This window comes from Daphnia pulex, chromosome 11 (assembly GCF_021134715.1).
Source record: "Daphnia pulex isolate KAP4 chromosome 11, ASM2113471v1".
NCBI lineage: Eukaryota > Metazoa > Arthropoda > Branchiopoda > Diplostraca > Daphniidae > Daphnia > Daphnia pulex.
This window is the reverse complement of record NC_060027.1, coordinates 971,284-994,946: the sequence shown is the minus strand read 5'-3', so window position 1 is coordinate 994,946 and position 23,663 is coordinate 971,284. Positions and strand designations below refer to the sequence as shown.

Below are 23,663 nucleotides of genomic sequence, written 5' to 3'. Positions count from 1 at the left end.
TTACTCCTAGGCTAGTTAGGGGTTGGCATATTATAAATTGACAGGGCACCATCACACTCAGATGCCATGGCTCGATAAAATTGTTGCACATCTGTGCAGCCCCTGTACTATAAAGAAAACAAAGAGATTAAAAGCCAACTTTAATCAAACTAACAAATAATGCAATCAACCTGTGTACTTCTTTGTAGCAAGCTTCTGGCTGATGAAGAGGTTCTAGCTTGCTGCTTGCGAGTCTCCTCTGACCAATGCTGGTGTTGAAATCACTAAGAAGTATGGAGATTAACTAGTTTGAAATAATGCAAAATGAATTGCAGACACACACATACCAGCACACGAATAAAGAAAGCATATTGTGTTAACACAGGGCACGCCAATCACGACGCTTACATAGGGCACGCCAACCATGACGCTAACAGGGCACGCCAACCATGACGCTAACGGGGCACGCCATCATGACGCTAACGGGGCACGCCATCATGACGCTATCTTTTCAACCAAGTTGAGCATTCCAATTAGAATAAATATTGACAACATTATAACCTTATTTACCTGAAATTGCTCACTCCAGCAGTAACACTTATCATAGAGCACAGACCACGCTATTCAAAGATGCTTGGCGTCTGCTTGACATAAAAACGATTCAAAATCGATTTCTAACAAATCAAATGTTTCAAAAAAAACAATTTACATATTTATTAAAAATGATCAATAATAAAATGAAATTTATTTTTATTTTATAACTTTACTTTTTCTTGTTTGTATTTGTAAATTAACGATGAGGTTGATGATGGATTGATGGACAGATGACGCCATCTTCATGACGCTAATGAACCACGCCATTTTAACCGATAGATGGAAATCTTTACACAAATAGAATCAAAAATTAAACCACATTGAAAAATTCGTTTAAGACCTCGTAATAATTTATAAAAAACATTTTCATTAAATGCGTAAGAGTCGATGATGGTTGATGGTTAATGGTTGATGATGGACAGATGACGCCATCTTCATGACGCTATCGAACCAAGCGCCTTTTACCGACTTTTACCGATAGATGGGGAATTTTTAAAACCAGCATTTTAAAATATTATACAAAACAAAAATTCGTTTCATTTTAATTGTCAATAAAAACGTTTTCAATAAAAGAGTACAAATTATTTCATCGAAATTGTTTGATTGAATTCTTCACCTATGGCCTATGCACTGGGCAAGCGACGCGTTGAAGGCCGAAGGGGAGATCTGGCTAGGGGAGAAAAAACTGCAGAGCGAGCACGTTTATTTACTTATTCTTTAAAATAAATCAGTTCTGAAATGAAACTGGAATTTTTAACAAATGAACTTAATAGTTATGATTACGGTTAATATGTTTAAAAAATTAAAACTTGAATCCGGCTACTTAACGTGTGATTTACAAGACGGTAAAGTGATATCAGATGTCATGCTGTTTGAGCTACGGCAAAGTATATAGAGAGTGGCTGTTTCACTCATAATCAAGCCGCCTTCTCTCGCCCAGAGACTTGGTTGGCTAATTTTTGAAAAATTTCCTTGTCTCTTATGAGACTTGGAAATATTGAGGAGAAATAGGCCCATCAATTGGTAGAAATAGGACCGCTTTAGAAATATTTTCTATAGTGGGCCTATTTTGTAGGGTCCTATTTTGTAGGTCCTATTTGACGGGCCTATTTTGTAGGGGCCTATTTCGTTAGGTCCTATTTCACCGCCATTCATTTTGTTTACTTAGGGAAAAGGGACAATAGATTTGCATTTTTAATTTGTTTAAATCTGAATAATAATCTATCAGATTCAGTCTTGAATAACAACTTCTCCTCAGCTTCACCAGTGGATCAAGTCTGAAACGGCGGCGTCCGATTGAACTGAAACAAGAACAGAGATTTCGTTAAAGTCGATAATTGAATAAAACTTTTCATCCAGCATTACCTCAACATGTGTACAGGAAGCAGAAGAACACACCAACAAAATGCCAGAGTCATCTGACAACACCAACTATTTTTCACAACAGCTCAACACTGCATCGACACCAACATTGTTTTTTCAAGTCTGATGTTGAACAGCAAGTCTGCAGAAGCTTCATATGAGTGCATTTCTCAATCAGAAAATGACTGCCACACCACTGCACACCAGAAATCACCACCATTGACAGCTTCAACACCAAATTTACCAAGGAATCTAATAAAGCAAAAGAACACAAGTTAACCAAAAACATTTTCAAATGAATCAAAAAATTAAAATTCAATTCTGTCAAAGAAAATTACTGTTTAGAGAAAATTACAACTTTTCACAAAGGCTCTAATTAGACACAATTAGTAATTGTCGAATGTCATCTAAATCAAAGTATTATGCCCTACTTATTTCTAAGCAAAGAACACAGACAGCAAGTTGAGCAAAATGCAAACCCACTGAAGGTGTTTTTCACGTAAATTGTTACCATTTCAGATTTCCATTTTCTTCCCATTTTCATCTCGCAACATGATACAATTACAGACATCTTGCAGAACTTCAGGGCACTCATCTGCACTGCACATTGAGAAACATCTCCACCATCCTGTCAAAAAATAAATTAGATTAGTAAAAGAAACTTCTCTAATTATTCTTAACTGTGCATGCTTTCACAAGCTTTATTCAAGTGCATTTCTCAACTGCAAAAATTCACAAAAAGAAATCACAGAAACGATTTCCAAATGATGTGTAACTTAAGACAACAAATGTTTAATAATTAGTTATATAAAAAAACTCAATCTCAAACTCAATTACAGAATTTTAATATGGAAACGAAGTCTTAGTATTATTAAGTTATTCAACATTATTACTTGTACTGTTCTAAAGTACTTTGACGTGTGACGAAACGTGCAACATGGAGCAAGAGACGACATTTTGAACACGTGTACAACAGGCATGGCCACTTTGAATTGGCTAGTATGAATTTAAATCGTAAATTAACTTTAAAAAATTTATACATTAAGAATTAAAGCAGCAATTACCTTTTTTATGAAGAACAATGTCGGGAAAGAAATTACCCAGAAATAACTAAAGTAACCTTCTCGGCCAGCGTCTCGATGGAAAAGAACTAGTTGAAAGTCAGTTGTCTCAAAACTTTGATGCCCGGATGTCCCCTCCCCCAATACCAACACAAACTAGGGCTGAATCCCTAAACACACTAAAATATTTAGCCACCTAGTGACAGCCCTTAGCATCCACGGACATAGAGTGGGACGGAAAAAAAATAAACCAAAATATTCGTCATCTCCGTGAAATAGATTTAGTAGGGAAAAAAAACCATCATCGAACAACAATTAACAAGTGAGCTTTGTTGGTGGAATAGCTATCGCCAGTCATCACCAAAAAGTTAACACACAATAACTGCCGATACATTTTTAAAGGGGAGGACAAAGTAGCTGAAACTGACTAATTTGACAGCTGAAAATGATGCAAGGCTATGACAAAGCCATCGTTAGCTAAAAGAAACGTGCAAGTAACAATTCGTTTGCAACTCGCAAAAAGGGCCTGATTTAGAAAGTATTACACAGACACAAGGTTAAAAGCTAATAGATTATTATAGTTCACTAAGTTGTACAACGTTCTAAACTCCAGACTCTGTTTACTCATTGAAAAAGTAGGGTCACTCTGTTGCTGTTGCCGCGCGAGTTCGGATAAATATCAAACTTCAGTACTGTAATCACGAGATTCTTTTTCTGAATGAAGCTTTTATTCTAATTGAAACAATTTATACCAATTTCCATGAAAAAACATTCAGCGACAATCAAACACTTGCTTATCAACATTCCAATAAGATTGTGGTATGAAAAATTAAATTTACCGCAAAATTAATAATGAAAAATTGAACAAGAACGGACTTCACGGGATGTGCTGGTTTGTTTTTACTACTTGCGATTACACAGCACTTTGTGTTGCGGCCAATTACTGCGCTGACATTCGACACTGCAGTAAACGATGGAACGGCAGCGACTGCAACGCTTCGGAATTTGGGGGACTTTCTTGCATGCTCCACAACAATTTTCGTCGGCAATTTTCGGATGTGTAGAGTACATCGCACTGGTGCAGCCTTTTGGATTAGCAGGAGCATCGGCATAAAGCGGAGACATGAAGGTAGCAAACAACCAAGAGCTGTTCATTCCCGAAGGAAGGTGTCTTGTTTGCTCTGAACCAGGCACGATTTTAGTCGAGTTGAGTCTCAAGATGAAGTTCCATAGCAGCAATTCGTAGGGTTCAACAGATATTACTCTACCCATTTTTCCTGTAATACTTTTGACAGTTTTGCTGTATTCCTTCGTATATGTCTTCTCGTTCAACTTCCCTTGTTTCTTAAGGATATTGGCCATCAGTTTGTCAATCACAGTCAACAATAGAATCGGACTGCCCAGAGGAGATGTGAGAAGGGGCTTGTGGATTAAAACCATGATGCACCAATCCGTAGTTGACGATCCAGTTGGTTGAATACCAAAATATTCGAGATCCTTTGTAGTTGGGTCAACAAGAAGCGACTGGAACCTATTCCGGAAAGTTTGCAAAGCTTCTTTTTTGTTCAATTGCTCAGCCCTCAAGTTCCACTGGGAAGGTTCTATGACTGATGGAGATACATCTCCTGGATCGTCCAATTTTAAATCCCAGTTGAATTGCGATTTGAGATGGAATTCCAACGAGGTGGAGCTTACAAATTCCGAAATGTAACGGCTCGCATTATTTTTCCAATGTTTCAAAGAATCAACCTTCCATTTCCATTCATCGGTTGACTGAAACTCAATCGGCCACGGCTCCAACAATCCTTTCTTTAATACCAGATCAATAGAACGGTCGGTACGATGAAGAGTAGCGCTGATTTCGTTGACAAGAATAGGAAAAGGAAATGACAAAGTCAAAGAATTTCTTTTGGAAGGCTGCTTTAGAGATAGAGTAACTTGATGGGCAGACTGGCAAGGTTCCGATTGGTCTGTGGAAACTGTTAGTCCTGAAATCAAATGAAAAAGAATTTAAACTACTGGCTTGGCGAAAACGCAGAAAAGTTTACCTGAAACATTCTGGTTACAGTCGATGATTATCTTAAGTTTGAATTGATCCTCGGACTCGATACAGCTGGCGACTTTCATCAACGATGCTCCAGGACGAGGAACAACAACAGGGGAAGATGTTTGATGAGGAAACGTGTAAGGAAGATGAAACATTTCAGTGTGCATGGATTTCAGAGAACCGAAACTGAGCACAGGACAATGATTCACACTTTCAATCACATATACACAGTACACTTCAGGAAGGTTGTGATCAGACGCCATTAAAAAGGTAGCGACAATTTTCTCGCTTTTTTCTTTCATTTGTAGTGAGAAATTGTCGATGAAGTGAGCTTCATTCAAACTGGAAAAGGTGGTATTGGAATACTTGCGAATGATTCCGTGAATGAAATGGTTGTCAAACGTCACACTACAAGGCACGAGAACCAATCGAAAAGTAGGTGCACCCAACTGCGGAATTAATATCTTTAAGGCATCTCCGTTAATAGAGTTGATTGGGATTTCTGCTGTCATCTTCAAAATTTCCTGGCCTTTTTCCCATGCCTCCATTGTACGTCTTGTGATGTTGAAAACGGCAGGAATTTCCAATAGGTGAGCATCTTTGAACCAGTGATCTCCTCCAAGGCGTTGTGTCATGGAACTGACGATGTAGTGAAATGTTAACGGAGAGAAATGCCTCTCTAACGCTGCCATTCGATGACTCAAAACCCGACTGCTGTCTGGAAGGCGCTCGCTAACGAAACATTTCTGGGCCAGCTGGTTTAAAAAATCCGTAAGAGTGGAGGAAGGAGACATAACAATATTCTGAAAAGGAATTGCTTTCTGCCAGGAAAGGTTGGGCGGGGCGGCGAAATACCAACTAGGTAGACACAGAGATCCAAGTTCCACGTGCTCATTCAGTTTCAATCCATAAATTGTGGGGATCATGCTCAAAGGGCAGCAAAGAACATGTTCGACGTACATCTCCACAGAAGGAGCGAATTCGCCCCAATCCATACTTTCAGTAAACAAAACGGCTCCCGGATTATTCGACAATCTTCCACTTGCAGCGTTGAGTAGATTAGCAAGTCCAATATGATCTGCGAGGTTAGAACAGTCGATGACGTCAAACTTGTTTGCGTTCGTGAAACAAAATTCCAGGGCATCTTCCAAGTAGAAAAATACTTTGATGTTTGCAATACGACTGCGGTAGGATGCCACAAGGTTTTTAAGGATTTTTTGGCACGTTGGTAGAAGAATTTTGTCTTTAACTGACGTTATCATTTCTTCTTGCGATAATGGAAGATACCCACGGAAAGGGCACAATGAGTGGAAGACTTGCCATTGCTCGGTGTCTGGATTTAGAAACGTCGGATTAATACACACCGTTTTCAATTCATTTTGGAGTCGGCAGCTGCCTCTTTCGTAAAACGCTTGAAATTCCTGCTCAATTATCCGCCCCACGGAGTCATCCATTTCTTCTATCATATATCTCTTCATTAAATTCTGGGTAATCTCGTTTACTGCTCTAGAAAAAGCTGCGGTGTTGGTTATTTTTTCATCTGAATTGTGAGGGGGGGACATGACCAATTCATGCGATGTCACAATAACTTCAGACCTAGAGTGTGAATGTTTCAAATTTAGATAGAAGTTAAAAAATTGAATTGAAATTGAATTACCTCTTTTTCTTGGTTTTACACAATAGCATTTCAGATTCTGATTGGTTTCTTGAAGAAATAGTGTACCAAACTTTCCAGATTTTCTTCAGACTTTTGTAATGCATCGGATCAGGAACAATAACATTTTCTGGTAACTTGTCATCCAACAGCTCATTTAAAGCAATGAGAAATCTTTTTCTAGTGACCTCTGGCCATTCAGTATTATACCAAACATCCCACAGAAAGCTGAAATCTTGTTCCTTATTGGGATCGAAATCTTGAGCTGATAAAATTTTCAACATCATGATGTTGCGAGCCAGAATTGATGGACAATTATCGTTGAGATGGAAGTGAAAACTATTGACATGCTCAGTTGTTGTTGCCTGAAGTGTGTTTCTCATGTCCCCAGATCCAAGAAATAGAACCTAATTGAATAATTAATAAGGAATATACGGTCAACAAGCAAAGAGTAAGACACTAAAGCATGTTAAACAAATACCTGAGTAGGTGTACTGCCAGTCGGTAGAATCTATTGCAACGAAATCTTTCGTTGCACTAACTAGCCATTTTGGCTATTGCAACGAAATCTTTCGTTGCACTTACTAGCCATTTTAGCTATTGCAACGAAATCTTTCGTTGCACTAACTACAGATATTGACTATTGCAACGAAAGATTTATTTTTTAAACATAATAAGAAGAAGAAGGAAACCATTATATTAAATAAAAAAAAATTTCTTTTTTTTTTACGAAATTCGACTTAAACTGTCATTCTGTGAAATTGTTTGACTTCGACTATGGCGCTGATTTGAAAATTTTTTTTACATATTTTTTTGTAATATGTGTCAATTTTATGTTGTGATAGGTTTATCAAGTAACCATGAAGTAACCTTCTTTTCGACATTGTCTCAGTGTGTAGGCTATAATTTATATTTCTGATGGTGCTAAAAAGTTGTACCCTTTAGGTTACCATCAAATTTTAATCTAAAATAATTAAATAACATTTGACGTTTTCTATTTTCAAAATTCTTTGCAATGGGACTCTCTTCTATGATTTGGCCATTCCCGGCAGGTACAACCTCGGTTCGATTACTCAACTTTTTTCTTGTACATTACATGCACATTGGGAAGATGTTATCACAGTCTGACCTCAGTGGACTACCATCACCAGATACTAAATGAAGTTTACTTTCATCATGACAGGGAAATGTAGAATGGGGAAGTGTTGAATCTTTGAGCCGACCGACAAATCGACAAGAGCTAGCTTTTTCCCTCCTGCTTCCCAGTGCTTGCCAAAGTTCGTTTGCCGGCTTAAATTCACGACGACCTTAAAAACTTCCAGGTTAGCAGGGGAGGGGGGAAATCCAGCTGTAAAGAATCAAGGGAAAGATGGAACCAACAACGCTTCCCCAGTTCTAAGTTACTCTGCCTTATTTAATGATGAAAGTATAATGAATTTATGTACAGGAGTAGGCTAATAGTGGTACACTGTTGAGTGTCTTCCAAATCTGCATAAGTCTGTGTTGAGGTTTGTGTTGAACTCATTCAGCACTAGATGGCAGTGTTTGTGTTTTACTGAGAAAACATTGAAGACAACGTCGGTGGAATGACGCTGTGGCTCTCGACGTTGATTCAGAGAAGTTAAAAGATACTTCCTTCTCTTTCTGTGTGGATCGTGTGACAAAGAACAAGTGTGTTGAAGTACTGTGTGAATTGAATTGATGTATTTGGTAAGACTGATATACAACTTATCTCCTATGCTAATCAGGAGTCTAAATATACACTCTACGCGAGTATTCAAACTGACAAAACTCTTCTCTGATAATTTGTGTCTTAACAGGTTATGGGCCCAGATTTCGCCATACCGTTAACGAACTTATCAGAATGGCTCAAAACTACTCTTTGGATGCTATAAAGCATTTAAGAAAGTTTGATGGAACTCAATTCACTACGTGGAAACACAACATGGAAATGTTGTTTACTCTCAAACAACTGAGACAATTCATTCAAGGAGAAGACAACGAACCTCAAGAAATCTTTGCTGGTGAAGGAGATCTTCGTGTAGTCACCAACCAGGAATTGATCAATCAATGGAAGACAACTGATTGCTACGGCAGATTTCTCATATTCAATTGCTGTGATGAGACTAGAAAGTTGGCACTTCTCAACTGTAGAACTAGCTACGACATGTGGACTCGGTTGGAAACCCAATATCTTCAACGGGCTGCAGACAACAAACATCTCTTACACAGAGACTTCATGAATCTGAGACCAGTCGACAACCAAGATATCATGATTCACATCACTGAATTAGAATCCAAAGCCGCTGAACTCAATGATCTTGGAGTGATGGTAACTGATACATATCTTTATCACTTTGTTTTCTGAGTTGTGTCTTATGCAGTCTTTGTTGATCTCCATTTCTGGTTAATCTAGGTGTCAGAACACCACCTCATCACTACCATTTTGTGTAGCCTTCCTGAACGATTTGCCAATCTGACGTCCATTTGGGACAATCTCCCTGACGCTGATAGAACAATGGTAGCACTGCGTGCTCGCATTGTTGGGGAAGAAAGAAGATTCAACAACAGTCAAGGACAATCAAATGCTCGATCATTGATTTTGAATTCAGACACAGGACCCCCTGACAATTCCATTGAGAGTTCTGCTCTGTTTGGCAACGATTCACGTGGAAGAGGACACTTTCGTGGTGGAAGAGGCCAGTCAAGAGGGCACATGAGTAGCGAAATCAATCGGGATCTTGTCTCTTGCTCATACTGCGGGAAAGACCGCCATCTTGAATTCGAATGTCGAACTCGTATTTCCAATGAAAACGAGAAAACCAAGTCCAGCTCCTTTCACTACAAACGGCCCAAAGATGATCGGGACACAACTAATTCATCCGGGAAGAAAGTCGATTTTTCCCTCATCTCTTCATGTTGCTTGACAGCTAAGAATTCGAAGGACATTTATCTTGATTCTGGTGCAACTAGGCACATGAGTGGTGATGAATCCATGTTAACTGATCTACGCATTATCGCTGACAATAGCTGGCCTGTGAATGGAATTGGTGGTACTGTCCTTTATGCCCGTGGAATTGGGACTATGCGACTTGTCCGACACGTTGATGATTCGTCTACATTTCGTGAAGTTAAAGAAGTTCTGTTTGTTCCTGGACTGGGCGTGAATCTCATCTCTATTGGTTGCTTAACCAAGAGTGGATTTACAGTTTCTTTCTCTGGCCTACAAGCTATCATCAAACGAAACAAGACGACCATTCTAACAGCATCCCGGTTTGGGGAGACTCTATATCGTGCTGAAGCTACTCTTGCTCCTCTCACTGACGTCCGCCTTGCAGCATCTCCTGCTACCGTCGCTACTATGCACCACATTCCTTACTGCCAACTCGTGGGGAGTAACATGTACGCGGCTCTCAAAGTTCGACTCGAAATTCGACCAGACGTCATCTTCATGGCAAGTCAACTTGCTCAGCACCTTCATAATCCTACCATAATCCACTGGAAAGCTGCTAAACGTATTCTTCAATACCTCGGCACAACACGCTACCATGGTCTCGAGTTCGGCAGTAAGGGCCATGACAACACCACCGTTGTTGCATTTTCGGACGTAGACCACGCTGGGGATGCGGATTCAAAACGGACCACCACTGGATACATTCTCGCTCTTAACGGAAGGGCAATCAGCTGGTGTTCTCAACGTCAACCCGTTGTCGCCACATCTACCATGTAATCGGAATATTTTGCTGCTAGTGATTGCTCAAGAAAATTGGTGTACGTGGGGATTAAACTTCGATGGGGAGATACGTTAAATTAAGCTGTTGAATCCTGTGCCGATTGAGAATTTTGTGTAAACTGAATTCAATTTTTCAAATCAAAGTTTCTGTTCTTGTTTGAGATATGAAACACTTGGATTTATCGTTTATGTCAAAATTAATCTTCAATCATTTTTATGTGTTTATATTGATGGTGACTTTATCTGAGTTCTGAATGAGAGAGAGTGTTGAGGTTTGTGTTGAACTCATTCAGCACTAGATGGCAGTGTTTGTGTTTTACTGAGAAAACATTGAAGACAACGTCGGTGGAATGACGCTGTGGCTCTCGACGTTGATTCAGAGAAGTTAAAAGATACTTCCTTCTCTTTCTGTGTGGATCGTGTGACAAAGAACAAGTGTGTTGAAGTACTGTGTGAATTGAATTGATGTATTTGGTAAGACTGATATACAACTTATCTCCTATGCTAATCAGGAGTCTAAATATACACTCTACGCGAGTATTCAAACTGACAAAACTCTTCTCTGATAATTTGTGTCTTAACAGTCTGCCTAGTAATTGAAAAACATAGAATGTCGAAAGTTAAAAATTAAAATTGGATGGTAACCCTTTAAGAGTACAAGTTGTTAGAAATGAAGGTTACTTGATGGTTACTCGATAAATCTATCACAGCATAAAAAATTGAAGCATAATATGAAAAAAATAAAATATGTAAAAAAAATATTTTAAAAAATCAATCAGCGCCACAGTCGAAGCATGAAGGAGGAATGGGTCGAAGTGGCACAGCATGACAGAAGTCAAATTTCGTAAAAAAAAAAATTGTTTTTCGATTTAATATGATGGTTATTTCCTTCTTCTATTTAAAAAACAAAATCTTTCGTTGCAATAGCTAAAATGGCTAGTTAGTGCAACGAAAGATTTCGTTGCAATAGCCAAAATGGCTAGTTAGTGCAACGAAAGATTTCGTTGCAATAGATTCTACCCTGCCAGTCTTCTTACCAAAGCTTTTGTTATTGAAATCTTTCAGAACGTTTCGAACTCGAGTGTTTCCAAATGGGTAATATAGATGACAATTTTCCAGAAAAAGACATCGTGTAGGAGCAATCATTTCCTTTCACTTTTTGATTTAGTCTAAGGTTAAGTAACTTCTTTTAAAAAACTTGGATTCGAATAACTATTATCAAACACGACCAAAGAAGCTTTCTTCTACAGTACTGCCACAGAGGTATTGCGTCTGTTGTAACAAAATTCCAAAACGTTTTCTATCGTTTGATCGTTTCAAAAGCAGAGCAAATACTGGAAAACGCAAACGCTATTTGTTGTGATGTAACAGCGCTCCAGACGGCAAAGGATGAATGTTGGTAACTCGGTTAAATTTTGCACTTTCTGCAGTTTTTACAACTCGATCTTATTTTTTTAAAAGTTGATTTTATTAAAATTTCTTGGTTTTCAATACAAAAAAGTTTAGATGACACATAAAAACTCCACACAGCAATATGCAGCGACGCACTTGATTACAACAATATCTGTATTTTTAAGTTTAACAGGTCAATCAATTAACTGACCAGTTCAATAACTCAGAATAAACTCACGGATTAAGCTGTTGGATGAACTTTTGGCCAAATTACAATTTCTTGCAAATGGGTTTGTGCATTGGCCAATGAGAATGTTGACACTCGACACTGCAGTAAAAAGTGGAACGGCAACGACTGCAACGCTTCAACTTGTCAGGGATTTTCTTACAAACGGCACAGCATTTCTCGTCAGCTGGTTCATCCTTGATGCTTTCCGTCGATACAGAATCCTGGTAGAGAGGCGAAAGGAAAGTAGCAAGCCAAGGACTGCTACCTCCTAGAGGAATATTCTCCTTCTGCCATTTGCTGGGCTCGATTCTGAATTGTGTGTAAACAGAAAATCAGTTATGTAGAAACAAAGTTTAAGTAAGCAAGTAAGTCAATTACCTAGTAGAGTTCAAACGCAGGAGAAAACGAATCAATTGAAACTCTTCTTCGGTCTCGGCGTACAATACCAATTTGTCCTGAAGTGCGTCAAGTGGAAAAACTTTCGCGAAAATCTTACATTGATCCATTACTTCTTTAGGCACATTTGGGTTGTTCGTAAAATATTTCTGTCCAAATTTTAGCGTGTGGTTGTCATCGAGAGCCGTAATCAACACAATTGGGCTACCCATCGGGGAAGTAAGAAGGGGCCGATGGAGTTTCAGTAGGTACCAATCGTCATTTCGACCGTAACTGACGAACTCAGCAACACCGGACATCAATGTTATAAGCTTGAGGCGCAAGTTATCCAATGCAGAATTATTTGGATCAAGAAAATGGCTTAAATTGATATCCTTAGATAAAAACTGACTGGCCACATGTTGTTCCACATTTTTGAATCCATCTTCAGAGGTGAGTCCCTCGTTTTTCCAGGGAACTAAATCGTCTACTATCCATTTTGACTTTTTAGTGTGAAACTCGCATGGCCAAGGTTCCATCAGGGATTTCTTCAACAACAAATCGACATGTCGACTTTTTCGATGGAGTGTCGCTTGAACATTTTTCGTAAGGATCGGAAATGGAAATGTTAATGACAATGGTTTGATTTTGCTGGGTAGAGTCAATGAAACTGTGACGTCATGGCAGGATTCGCAGGGGGCCTGCTCGTTAGTGGATATCTTCAATCCTGTAAAAAAAAACAAAAGATTACAAATGGGTACTAGCAACGTAGTTGTATACCAATTTAAATGTAACGTTACTCACCTGAAACATTTCCATCACATTCAATGGCAATCCTAAGGGTGTACTGTTCTTCTGACTCGATACAACTTTCAACCTTCATGTACATTTTTTCATTAGGATCCAGTGGAAGTTGAGATTTGCTTTGATCAATCGGGTACGGTACACTATATTCCTCTACCCGCATTGATTCAAAAGACTCTAAGAATAGGAATGGCAATCCAGTCAAAGCATTGAATACAATCGCAGCGTACGTTTCATCAAAACCATGATCGTGAGCGAGTAAAAACGACACCGTCTCCACTGCTGTTCCTTTTGAAGAATGTTTCAATCCAAGTTCAAAATTGTCGATAAAGTGAACATCAGGTCCGGATAAGACGGGATTAAGCATATAAGAAGCCCAAAGGACAATAACTAGCCGAAGTAGAGGGGTAGTATCTTTGCTGACAGCAGACATATGTATGTGCTGAACAAAAGCAGAAAATTTCTTCATTTTCTTCCCGTTCTTCCAATCCTCCAGAATTCTTCTTGACAGACTGAATTGGGGAGTGATTTCAAGCTGAGGTAACCAATAATCATGTCCCAGTCGCTTAATCATTGAATCTAAAATATAGTTGAATGTTAAGGGAGTGTAGTAGATTTCACTTCCAGTACTGCTTGTTGAAAAGGCATGTTTAGGAAATGTTGTTAGATGGCAGAGTTTGGCTAGTTTTGTTAGACATCGATTTATATCAGGAGAAGGGACCAATTTTAGGTTCTGAAAGGGTGGTACTTTCTGCCAGCAGAGGTTCACTGAACGTCCTCTTAGAGGGGTATTGCAACGCAAGTAATCTACGGCAGAATCCCTTAATTCAACATGGTCAGCCAATCTTAACCCGTAAATAGTGGGAATCAAACTCAATGGAACACAAAGGGATGTCTCAACGATTGTGTTGGCCGAATGATGACGGTCAGTTACTACTTCGGTATAAAAAACTGCATTTGGGTTATCCGACAACTTTTGGCTGCATGCAACAACTAAATTGGCTAACCCAACATGATCCACGAAATTAGAGCAGTCGATGACGTCAAACTTGTTTGCGTCTGAATAGCTTTGTTCTATGGCTTCCCCTAAGTGGAAAACGATTTCGACTGTTGAAATTCGGCTGCGATAGGAAGACACCAATCTCTTAAGTACTTCGGAGCAGGAGTGGGTCATGATTTGTTCAACTGAAGTAATCAGCTCTCCTTTCTCCATTGGCAGATAACCTTCAAACGGAGTTAAGCAGAAGAGATTCCAATCATGGGTCTCGGGGTTCAGCATAGTTGGGTTAACGCACACTGGTTGGTCGTTATTTTGAAGGCGGCTGCTGCCGTTTCTGTAGTTATTAAGCACTTCATCATAAATTTTTTCTCGAACACAAGGAGGCAATCCTATAAAACATTCACGATCTTTAAACTGCAAAGCATGTTCATCTACAAAACAAGTGAAAAGGTCAGAATTTTCCAGTTGTGCTTTCTCTGGTAAATATCCTTGATACAAGAATTCCCAGTAATCTATGCAGCACTGATTCCTGATAAATAAATTAAAAGAATGTCTAAATAAACCTAATTAAGTACTTTGGTTAGAAGTTACCTTTGTCCCCAGCTTTTTTGCAGGAGTGATTCAGAATCGCTTTTATTTTGAGAAGAAACAGAATTCCAATTACTCCACAAATTCTTTAACTGCTCAAAGTGACAACTGTTTGGAATTGAGACATTTTCTGGTAATTTCTCATTCGTCAACTCCTTCACAACAGAAAGAAACCTCTTCCTGGTTTCTTCAGGCCAATCCATATTGTACCACACATCCCACAGAAAACCAAAATCTGCAACATTATCAGGATTGAAATCATGTGCTGAAATGATTTTTAAGATTATGATATTTCGAGCCAAAATAGAAGGATTCAAATCATTCAGATGTATCTCTAAATTTTTAGGAGGCTTGGAAGCTATGGCTTGAAAGGTATTTCTTAGATCACCACAACCCAAAAAGAGAACCTAAATGAAAAATATCAAGAATAAATTGGTGTTAGTCAGTACAAACTGTGTAGTCTTTACATATTTAAGAAATGGAGCAATAGTTATTAGTGACAAAACAAATACCTTTGTCACTTCATTCGCGTCATTTATATTCCCTCCAAACCAGAAATCCTTAAAAACGTTTCGAGCTCGTGTGTTTCCAAAAGGGGTATATTCCATACGGTTTAGGCTACACAGCTCACGTCTAACCGTAGTTATCATTTTCTTGACCAATCCAAGTAATTATCTGATGAAACAAAATAAAAGAATTAAGTCACACTCGCACCAGCTTATTAGACCGAAATGTGACCACGCGAGAACGACGCAGTTGCAGACGAAAATCAGCCAATTTCGATTAAGCAGTTCGAAGTTCCTCTACTAGGTGGCTGATTCATGTGGCGGCTTTTTCAAAAAAAGATGTTGTTTGTAATGACTCAAATAAAATACACCAAATGAGTAGAGTTGATTTAGACGTAGAGATGAATAGATAAGTAGGAATGATGAGTTGAGAATAAGTTCATATTTCAGGAACGGAAAAGTTGCTACAGACCTTTTCCGGTTTCCCAAAAAGGCGCCGCAAAGCTTATGCAAAAGGCAATGGGATTAATTCAGGTCTAATTAACTTCAGATGTGTCTCATTTACGATTCACTACTCATTTTTCCTACACAAACGAGCTCTTTTTAAAATTAGACATCAAATCTCTTTTAATTAGTCACATAAAAAATCAACCCAAAGTGGCAAAGCATTCATTTTCTTGTTTACCCCTATTTTCTTTATCTTTCAATTTTCGCTCGAAATGGCCCTCTATTGAGAAAAAAACATTATTATATCCAAACTCGCTATCTATTGGCAACACCGACACTAATCGAGCACTTTAAAAAATAAACCTTTCGAGCAACTACCCCAGTCGTAGATTGTCTTTCAGCCTTGTCAGTCACCGCTATTCAAACTGTGCTGAAAATGTACTCGTCAAAATCGGTCGATGAAGCAGCTCTCTTCAGGCAGATGCAGCCATACGTTTTGACCACACAACGTCAGGAATTGAACGGTTTTCCTCGACCGGATCCCTACAACAAGGATAAAGCCATTATTAATAGCAAAAACATTAGCCAATCGAGGTCAAATTCCGGTGTTCGTTTAGCATCCGATAAGCGTATCTGCGACCGATGTAGCGCGATTTATCAAATCGATTACAGGGGAATGCCCCTTGGTGGGTAAGTCCCTCCCACACATTTCCTCTCGTATTAATCGTATAACGTACAAGTCAAATCAACTTCTTCTTTAAAATTCCAGGGATTGTTTCTATCACTGGGGACGATCCTACCAGCGTCGAGGTTACAAAACGCCCTACACCTGTTGTAATCGGGACTCCAATTCCGCCGGATGCACCGTGAACAAATGGCACATTAGCGAAAACCTGGACAACTTGAGAGGATTCGTCCGCACCGTGGAAAAGCCCCAGCCGGCCGACGGCAACTTCGGAATTTACGCCCTGGATTGCGAGATGTGCTACACGACGGAAGGCGGCGAAGCGTTGCGCGTGACGGTCGTCTCCTCCGATTTGAAGATCGTTTACGACACTCTGATCAAGCCAATCAGTCCCGTTCTCGACTACAACACTCGATTTAGTGGCATCACCGAATACGATTTGACGTATTGCAACACGACTATGAAAGATGTCCAGACTTTCTTATTGGACACGCTTTCCGACAAGACTATATTGATTGGACACAGTCTAGACGGAGATTTGCGAGCTCTCCGGGTAATTTGAAACAGCATTTAATAATTTGAGTTATTCCAATATGGCGTTTCTTAATTTTCTTGGGTGTCGGATTTCAGTTGATACACGACACAGTCATTGATACAAGTGTGGTTTTCCCACATTCTCAAGGGCCACCCTTTAAGAGAGCTTTGAAAACGCTGTGTCAGGAATATTTGCATAAAACAATTCAGATAGACGGTAATTTTAAAATACTTTCAATCAAAAGTTTAATTAAACATTGAAACTTAAATTTCAAATAGGTGGAGGGCACAACTGTGTCGAAGACGCTAAATCTTGCATGGAGCTCATGATTTGGAAAATCAACCATTAATTTATCTTGTATCCTTTCTCTTTCTTGTCATAGCCAATAGCCAAACCATTGTTTTTTCTGGACCCCGAAACTTAAGCTACTCTTCTTGGAAGGAATTATTTTCCATGGTCACAAATGATAACGTTTCTCTGACGATCGAAGATCGACGACTGAGAAACCTTGGACATGATACATGAACATAACATGTACGATTGACTAATTTTTACTCTACTATATACAAGGGGTTGGATTGTTTTATCTTATCAAATGATTTCGTATTTAACCCTCTAAAACCATAACTTTATCATAGTTGAATTGTAATGGCATTCTTACATTCTAATTCTTATTTCCCCTATAGAAGTATGCACTAGTTTAGCCCCATTCTTTGGTTCAATTCGTTTCTATCAATCAAAAGTATAAGATTTTGTTGAACCTGTTTGGGTTAATCAATGGGGTTGATGGAATCCACTACCGAAATGGCATACCAAATCTTCTTTGAGCGGGTGTTAGCATTATTGTCGAATTCGACGATATCTACAATAAGAATAAAATTCAACGAAATTCAGAGAGCAATATAAAAGCGATAGGAATGGTTGATGGCAACCGTAACTTACAGACACCAGGCTCATCACAACGGATCTCTCCTTCTTCGGTCGACATGTCACAATCGACCCGATTCGGCGGAACGATCGAGATGAATTCACTGCCTTCCATCCGATACACAGCGAACGCAATGTCACCTTCCTCTAAATGGAAATCCCATCTTTACACAAAGAAAATAAATCCATTAGGCTTATTGGTGCATTGGTTTATTATCTCGTTAAAAAAAACAACTTACTTGAGAATGGAGCCAGCTTTTTTTACTTGGAATTCTAATTGTTCTTTAGAGTCCTTGGGGATCGACAAAGACTTCTTATTTGTAGTATCATTCTTGTAGCTGAAATAGTAGGATTTAGGAACTTTCCCTCCCATATTCACCTGCGTTTTCAAGAGATTTGAGTGAGATAACGGGTGGTTGGTGGTCTATTAATGAATATGAAGGACTTGCCATTGTAATGCAGTTGGGATTTCCGTCGGGATCGGTCAAAGTTCCTCCATATGCGACAGGCAACTGATCAGGATTGACGTGTTCCAGAATGGCCGCTTTCCATACTTTGTCATCGTGGCTGAATATATGAACCTTACTCATGGTTTTTTCGGGCAAGAAGGGTTTCATGATGGTGATCAGTATTGACACAATCTTTGGCGCTACAAAATTCACAGATTAAAAGAGCTGTAATTCATTCAAATGCCCATGCGAGAGGTTGTCGGCTCAAATAAAAAATTCGAAAAAAAAAAAAGAAAAACAACTTAAAGTTTGTTCACAAAGAGTCGACATCCCCTCGCGCAAAACGTAATTTTTTCCAAAAATGATTACCATTAACAGCAAACGCACAGTGAAGGTACTCGGGATAATTCGCCTCGTAGAATTTAGCAAGTTTGATGCTCAAATCTATAACTATACGTTCAAAGTGTCAAATTCTTATAATCAGTTAATATTTTACAAATTAAAAGTAATGCTAATTCCCGCCGCAGTCACAACCGTTAGAAATCATGATACGTAATCAATTCGCATTCTCTATGGCCTTCGTGTAGTTGCATTACTTTTTTTGTTAGTGACGTGCTGCATGGACAGGCCTTCCAAGTCGAAGATGATTATTGATTGAACTAATGCATCTGGCACGCGGTTGTACTTCTTCGGATCAGCTGCGAACTTTGCAATTAAGCCTTCAACCAAATAAACATAGTACATGATGAAATCCATCTTTTTCGCCGAACGAAGGATCCCTTTCATATCCGTCTTTCCGTATCGAACGATCCATACTAAATTAAAAAAAAAAAAAGGATTTAAAATTTCATTATTTTAAAGTTTTCGCGTCGAGTCTCCGAAATTTACATACCAGGGTTTAGCAATTTGTCTTGTCCAACGATACCAGCTGAAAGGTAATTTGTCAAAACTTCCGGTGGCTTGTAGTCGTCGTTTAGAACACTGTCGATTTTGAATTGACTGCGCCATTCCAGTGACTTTTTGTTGAAGGTAATAAAAAAACAAAGTTAGAGCGTACAATAATTTTTCTACACTTGTTTTTCACTTACATTTCGGAGCATTTTTTCAGCTTTAACAATGTCAAAATCACGGGCTGTGTGAAGAGAAATAGGATTGTGAAACATGTAACAAATGCGAATAATTGATACAGTACCGATGAGCCACCGTGCAAGGTAAGCATCTTCAGAGTTGGGTAACTGGCAATCCTTTACCACCTCGCGAAACTGTTTAACGACAAACGAAACATCAATGTTTTGTGTAAGCACACGAGATGCAAATTGCATGGTTATTTAAAACAAAAACAAGGAGATGATACATGTGAGGATATTTCCTCGGTTATCAGTTCTTGCTACTGCGTCAATAGTTTAAGGGGGGAGGGGATTCGAGATTTTCAATAGCTGTTAGATAAGATTACGATCGGATGGGCGTAAAAAAATAAAAACATTTTAGTAACATATTGTAACATGACAAACAATCATTTACCTATTGCTGAAATTTTCTCGACACCGTTCTTTTCTTCTTTCAAAAACATTTCGTTTCGCGTCTATTCGTCGCATTTTCTTAAAAACTAATGACGAAATGACAAGAACATGACAAGTTGACAACTGACAGCAGACAAGCCCAGATATGGACCGTTCTTAAAAATCGATACCGGTACCATAATCGTCCCAGACCCAGAGTTATTCTACGAGCTCTATGACTTAGTAACAGTAATAAAATTGAATAAAAAATTAACACGAACGAAACCCGCAGAAAAATACTTTCATGGCAAAAATGTTAATTAACATCCCCCTAACGGATACATGTGGTCGCCTGGAATGTATAATGATAGAATCAAAAATTTGCCTCTCCGTTAACAATGAATTTAAAATAAACTAATGATTATATGAAAGCGAATTGCTACCTGTTTTAAAATCGTTTTTTGGTTTTCCGAAAGCTCAGCATTTAGATCCATCTCGTCAAATAAGGAGAACAAGTTCAAGTACGTAAAAGTTATGAATACGGAAGTTTATTCTGATTTATGTTTTTTTTTTTATTATCGTCCCATTTATCGTGATTAGATTAAGTCATTAGATACGACGAGATACGAAATGCATTAGTCCTGATTAGAGTCATACAGTTCCTTTCCTCATATTTTTTAAGTTGAGCTTGGTGCCCCTTTGGGTCAACCGCAATATGTCGCATCTTGCATTTTAAATTTTATTGGAGCGCTCGGAAGTATAAGCCCTTGTAAAATATTCGCCAGATCGTCAAATAACATCAAGAGAAATAGCCATACCGAGCCAATGGTTAGTAACCATTGGTTAGTAGCAATCACTTCTTTTAAATGGCCAGAGATTTCAATTCTGGTCAGCAGAACTGATGCCGATAATGCTTTCGACTCAAAAGCCGCTCAAAAGTTATACATTGTTCCTGTCGCTCGTCCGCTATACAGGTGCATGCGCAATTCTTATGTTTATCTAATGATGCCACGCTTATAGCCACGCCTCCATTTGCTTGAACTTGATACCCTCGATCCCTTATTGAGCCGTACGTGCACAATAAAGACGTTTTTGGGACCAGAAGAGAATATTCCAAAAGTTTAAGTACTTTTGTGGTGATACGTGGCAATTAATAGAGATTCTTGTGTCCACAATGACCCAAAGAAAAAATAAAAGGAGGTAGTAATTTTTTTAAATTAATTTGAACGAAAACTAAATAAATTTCGACATTCACATGACTTATCGTGTAGGATAAATCACGTAGGCCATTACTAGCTTAAAAAAGGCAAGCAGAAAATTTCAGCCGGTTTACACATTGTGAGATTGTAGTTGTTTTAGTTACTGACGATGCCATGAAAAACAACTTAAACCTTTTCCCAATGTAATTAATTAACTACCATAATTGAGTCAACAACAACGGCAAGAGAAAAACAGTTCCAGTCAACGGCATAGCTAAGGAATAATCGTACTTCGTACTACTAACGAGTTATAACCAACTCTACGAAATAGTCATAAGGAAGGATAAGAATAGATAAACATGTCTTACCTTTCAACCTGGGAAATACGGCCAGGCATCCACAAGTGTTCCGTTGGGTAAAGAGTTTCCTGAAGATTCCGCACCAGGTGGGATAGGAAATAGGGCCTCCTCGTGAATTGCTAATAAACAAGAGACTGTAAGGTTTAAATATGTAATGCACTCTATTTATACAATCCATCATTAAATATTTAGCAGGTGACATGTTAATAAAAGTAAAGAAAATCATTACCCAAGCGATGACACTGACATTGTTGGTGTAGAGATGGGCGACACTTATCTTCTAATTAGCCATGCCTAAGAATCAGATATCGATAAAAATGATCAAAAGCGTTCAGAAACGAAAAAGGCGTGTTTTCTCACTCGCTAAACGGATAGTAATTATTTTATTATCTAATACTTCGTCTCATCATGTTATACTTATACCCCCTCCCCCCGTCAGCCATGTATCATCATTTGCGCACCGTACCATCAACCGCAGATAATTACTTAGACCTTCCAGTACCCTCTTGGAAGCCAAGAGCGAATAATTGTAGCTACTGTTCTGAGAAGGAAATCTCCCATGGTCACTCTAATGATAACGTTTCTCGGACGACATATCCTTTGTAATTTAACTTCGTAAGACCACCGATTTTACCTCAATAAACACGACAGTCACTCATCCGTCGTTGACTTCCGACGTTCAATCACTGTGCATTTTTCATTCATTCTAAATCTAGTACATCGATAAGACTTGGATTGATCAACATTGTGATTACTGGCGAGCACGATGTATCCTTCAGTGAATATCGACCCAAGTCTTTTAAAAGGCCCAGTATTTTACAAGCTGATGGGACGTCACATCATCAGCCTTAAACAGCAGGAAACAAATGGCTACCCACGGCCGCATCCGATCCACAAGACCCGAGCAGTTATCAATTCAGTCGAAATCGATCAGTTGCGCTCCAAACCGGCCATCCAGTTGAAATCTGACGAACGAATCTGCGATCGTTGCTCGACTATTTTCAAAGTCGATTCCAGAGGATTGGCCATCAATCACAATCAGTTGAGTTTAACAAATTTCCTATTACATAATTTCAATTGGTAAAAAAAAAAAAAAATGGTTTGTACTTTTGTGCAGTTCCGCTGACGACGAATGTTCGTATCATTGGGGAAGGTCCTTCCGCAACCCCGGAACTAATATGACATCGCCGTTCAGTTGTTGCGGAAGTGATCGGAAAGAAAAAGGATGCGCCACGTCGAAACACCACGTATTCAACATCGAGAACCTCAAGACCGTTGACGGATTCGTTCACACGATGGACAAGCCGCCACTCCCCGGCGGCGACTACGGCGTCTAGTAATAAAATTCGATTAAAATATAAATTAAATGATGATAAATAATAATAATTACGATAATAATAATAGCGCCATGGATTGCGAGATGTGCTACACGACGGAAGGCGGTGAACTGACCCGCATCACGATTGTCTCGTCCGATTTGAAGATCGTTTACGACACGCTCGTCAAACCCGACAATCCCGTCGTCGACTACAACACGAGATTCAGCGGGATTTCCGAACGGGACCTCAAACATGTCATGACTAAACTCAAAGACGTCCAGGCCTTCCTTCTCAATTTGCTGTCCAGCAAAACCATTTTGATTGGACATGGTCTTGGCAGTGATTTGCGCGCTCTTCGGGTTAACATTTCACATCATTTTTCTTTTGCTTCTGTAAGGATTGTAGTACAACTTTGATGATTATTTCAGTTGATCCACGACACGGTAATTGATACCAGCATCGTGTTCCCGCATTCCAGAGGTCCGCCCTACAAGAGAGGCTTAAAGAAATTGATTCTCGATCATTTTCAAAAGCATATTCAGAAAGATGGTAATTAATACAGTCGGCCGTCGAATGACTTGACTATAATTCATTGTTTTAAAATTGGTTTGCTTACCTTAGGTGGACACAATAGCGTCGAAGATGCAATCGCCTGCATGGAGCTCATGTTATGGAAAATCAAACCTTTTCTCTGCAAGTAAAGGTGTCAAATTTGGGACAGACCACGAAAACGACAGGCTTTTACGATTGACAATTTTGACTATTACATAAAACAGGTGTTGGATTAATTTTTATTTTAAGTCTCAATTGATTTGTTTCTTAGCCTCTCTATTCTATTCTTTAACATTGAAATGTAATAAAATTTATAACCTGGTATAACACCATTTTATCCTGTTTCTAGGATATTAAAAAATTATTCA

The 23,663-nt window shown here is 38.9% G+C and overlaps 6 protein-coding genes and 1 long non-coding RNA gene across 12 annotated transcripts; 3 read left to right on the top strand and 4 right to left on the bottom strand.

Annotated features, from left to right (window-relative positions):
- Positions 1–1,770: 1,770 nt before the first annotated feature.
- Positions 1,771–3,123, bottom strand: LOC124207393. Its single transcript, XR_006879934.1, has 4 exons — positions 3,000–3,123; positions 2,447–2,563; positions 1,939–2,187; positions 1,771–1,874 (listed from the first exon to the last, which is right to left on the bottom strand). It is a non-coding gene; the product is annotated as an uncharacterized LOC124207393 (long non-coding RNA).
- A 579-nt stretch (positions 3,124–3,702) lies between these two features.
- LOC124207384 lies at positions 3,703–11,772 on the bottom strand. Its single transcript, XM_046604803.1, has 5 exons — positions 11,452–11,772; positions 7,179–7,191; positions 6,701–7,104; positions 5,045–6,639; positions 3,703–4,984 (listed from the first exon to the last, which is right to left on the bottom strand). Exons 1-5 carry the CDS (start codon positions 11,574–11,576, stop codon positions 3,900–3,902), a joined length of 3,222 nt encoding a protein of 1,073 aa, XP_046460759.1. The 5' UTR covers positions 11,577–11,772; the 3' UTR covers positions 3,703–3,899.
- On the top strand, positions 8,196–10,980 carry LOC124207387. The gene is made up of 3 exons (XM_046604806.1): positions 8,196–8,407; positions 8,518–9,029; positions 9,114–10,980. Exons 2-3 carry the CDS (start codon positions 8,562–8,564, stop codon positions 10,425–10,427), a joined length of 1,782 nt encoding a protein of 593 aa, XP_046460762.1. The 5' UTR covers positions 8,196–8,407; positions 8,518–8,561; the 3' UTR covers positions 10,428–10,980.
- A 104-nt stretch (positions 11,773–11,876) lies between the features above and the next one.
- On the bottom strand, positions 11,877–15,585 carry LOC124207385. Of its 2 annotated transcripts, XM_046604805.1 has the most exons (6): positions 15,331–15,585; positions 14,822–15,225; positions 13,231–14,759; positions 12,430–13,153; positions 12,061–12,360; positions 11,877–11,994 (listed from the first exon to the last, which is right to left on the bottom strand). In XM_046604805.1, exons 1-5 carry the CDS (start codon positions 15,466–15,468, stop codon positions 12,093–12,095), a joined length of 3,063 nt encoding a protein of 1,020 aa, XP_046460761.1. In that variant the 5' UTR covers positions 15,469–15,585; the 3' UTR covers positions 11,877–11,994; positions 12,061–12,092. The 2 variants fall into 2 exon arrangements, with proteins under 2 accessions (XP_046460761.1, XP_046460760.1); XM_046604804.1 differs by having other exon boundaries at positions 11,877–12,360.
- A 573-nt stretch (positions 15,586–16,158) lies between these two features.
- On the top strand, positions 16,159–17,408 carry LOC124207380 (putative exonuclease GOR). The gene is made up of 4 exons (XM_046604802.1): positions 16,159–16,461; positions 16,541–17,009; positions 17,087–17,207; positions 17,270–17,408. The coding sequence occupies exons 1-4, from the start codon at positions 16,208–16,210 to the stop codon at positions 17,338–17,340; spliced, it is 915 nt and encodes a 304-aa protein (XP_046460758.1). The 5' UTR covers positions 16,159–16,207; the 3' UTR covers positions 17,341–17,408.
- LOC124207378 (SEC14-like protein 2) lies at positions 17,220–22,669 on the bottom strand. 5 transcript variants are annotated; one of them, XM_046604798.1, is made up of 12 exons: positions 22,532–22,669; positions 21,654–21,718; positions 21,434–21,558; positions 19,560–19,629; positions 19,456–19,499; positions 19,260–19,383; positions 18,964–19,182; positions 18,737–18,817; positions 18,368–18,567; positions 18,158–18,297; positions 17,934–18,082; positions 17,220–17,853 (listed from the first exon to the last, which is right to left on the bottom strand). In XM_046604798.1, exons 5-12 carry the CDS (start codon positions 19,465–19,467, stop codon positions 17,762–17,764), a joined length of 1,017 nt encoding a protein of 338 aa, XP_046460754.1. In that variant the 5' UTR covers positions 19,468–19,499; positions 19,560–19,629; positions 21,434–21,558; positions 21,654–21,718; positions 22,532–22,669; the 3' UTR covers positions 17,220–17,761. The 5 variants fall into 5 exon arrangements, with proteins under 5 accessions (XP_046460754.1, XP_046460753.1, XP_046460755.1 ...); XM_046604797.1 differs by having other exon boundaries at positions 21,434–21,543; XM_046604799.1 differs by lacking the exons at positions 21,434–21,558; positions 21,654–21,718; positions 22,532–22,669 and adding exons at positions 19,889–20,218; positions 20,310–20,324.
- On the top strand, positions 20,947–23,505 carry LOC124207379 (putative exonuclease GOR). Its single transcript, XM_046604801.1, has 6 exons — positions 20,947–21,066; positions 22,141–22,465; positions 22,542–22,760; positions 22,829–23,102; positions 23,172–23,292; positions 23,365–23,505. Exons 2-6 carry the CDS (start codon positions 22,191–22,193, stop codon positions 23,442–23,444), a joined length of 969 nt encoding a protein of 322 aa, XP_046460757.1. The 5' UTR covers positions 20,947–21,066; positions 22,141–22,190; the 3' UTR covers positions 23,445–23,505.
- The last annotated feature ends 158 nt before the right edge of the window (positions 23,506–23,663 follow it).

Excerpts from the sequence above, each read along its gene's own strand:
- LOC124207379 (XM_046604801.1), top strand. The coding sequence starts at position 22,191 with ATGTATCCTTCAGTGAATATCGACCCAAGTCTTTTAAAAGGCCCAGTA. Across the intron at positions 22,761-22,828 it reads GGCGGCGACTACGGCGTCTA|CGCCATGGATTGCGAGATGT; the intron begins GTAATAAAATTC and ends TAATAATAATAG. Across the intron at positions 23,293-23,364 it reads AAAGCATATTCAGAAAGATG|GTGGACACAATAGCGTCGAA; the intron begins GTAATTAATACA and ends TGCTTACCTTAG.
- LOC124207387 (XM_046604806.1), top strand. The coding sequence starts at position 8,562 with ATGGCTCAAAACTACTCTTTGGATGCTATAAAGCATTTAAGAAAGTTT. Across the intron at positions 9,030-9,113 it reads TCAATGATCTTGGAGTGATG|GTGTCAGAACACCACCTCAT; the intron begins GTAACTGATACA and ends TGGTTAATCTAG.
- LOC124207385 (XM_046604804.1), bottom strand. The coding sequence starts at position 15,468 with ATGATAACTACGGTTAGACGTGAGCTGTGTAGCCTAAACCGTATGGAA. Across the intron at positions 15,226-15,330 it reads ACGCGAATGAAGTGACAAAG|GTTCTCTTTTTGGGTTGTGG; the intron begins GTATTTGTTTTG and ends TTTTTCATTTAG. Across the intron at positions 12,361-12,429 it reads CTGCGTTTGAACTCTACTAG|AATCGAGCCCAGCAAATGGC; the intron begins GTAATTGACTTA and ends CACACAATTCAG.
- LOC124207380 (XM_046604802.1), top strand. The coding sequence starts at position 16,208 with ATGTACTCGTCAAAATCGGTCGATGAAGCAGCTCTCTTCAGGCAGATG. Across the intron at positions 17,010-17,086 it reads GAGATTTGCGAGCTCTCCGG|TTGATACACGACACAGTCAT; the intron begins GTAATTTGAAAC and ends GTCGGATTTCAG. Across the intron at positions 17,208-17,269 it reads TAAAACAATTCAGATAGACG|GTGGAGGGCACAACTGTGTC; the intron begins GTAATTTTAAAA and ends AATTTCAAATAG.
- LOC124207378 (XM_046604795.1), bottom strand. The coding sequence starts at position 19,689 with ATGCAATTTGCATCTCGTGTGCTTACACAAAACATTGATGTTTCGTTT. Across the intron at positions 19,500-19,559 it reads CCTTGCACGGTGGCTCATCG|CCCGTGATTTTGACATTGTT; the intron begins GTACTGTATCAA and ends CTCTTCACACAG. Across the intron at positions 18,298-18,367 it reads ATCCCAACTGCATTACAATG|GTGAATATGGGAGGGAAAGT; the intron begins GCAAGTCCTTCA and ends TTGAAAACGCAG.
- LOC124207384 (XM_046604803.1), bottom strand. The coding sequence starts at position 11,576 with ATGATTGCTCCTACACGATGTCTTTTTCTGGAAAATTGTCATCTATAT. Across the intron at positions 6,640-6,700 it reads TGTAAAACCAAGAAAAAGAG|GTCTGAAGTTATTGTGACAT; the intron begins GTAATTCAATTT and ends TTCACACTCTAG. Across the intron at positions 4,985-5,044 it reads CTGTAACCAGAATGTTTCAG|GACTAACAGTTTCCACAGAC; the intron begins GTAAACTTTTCT and ends ATTTGATTTCAG.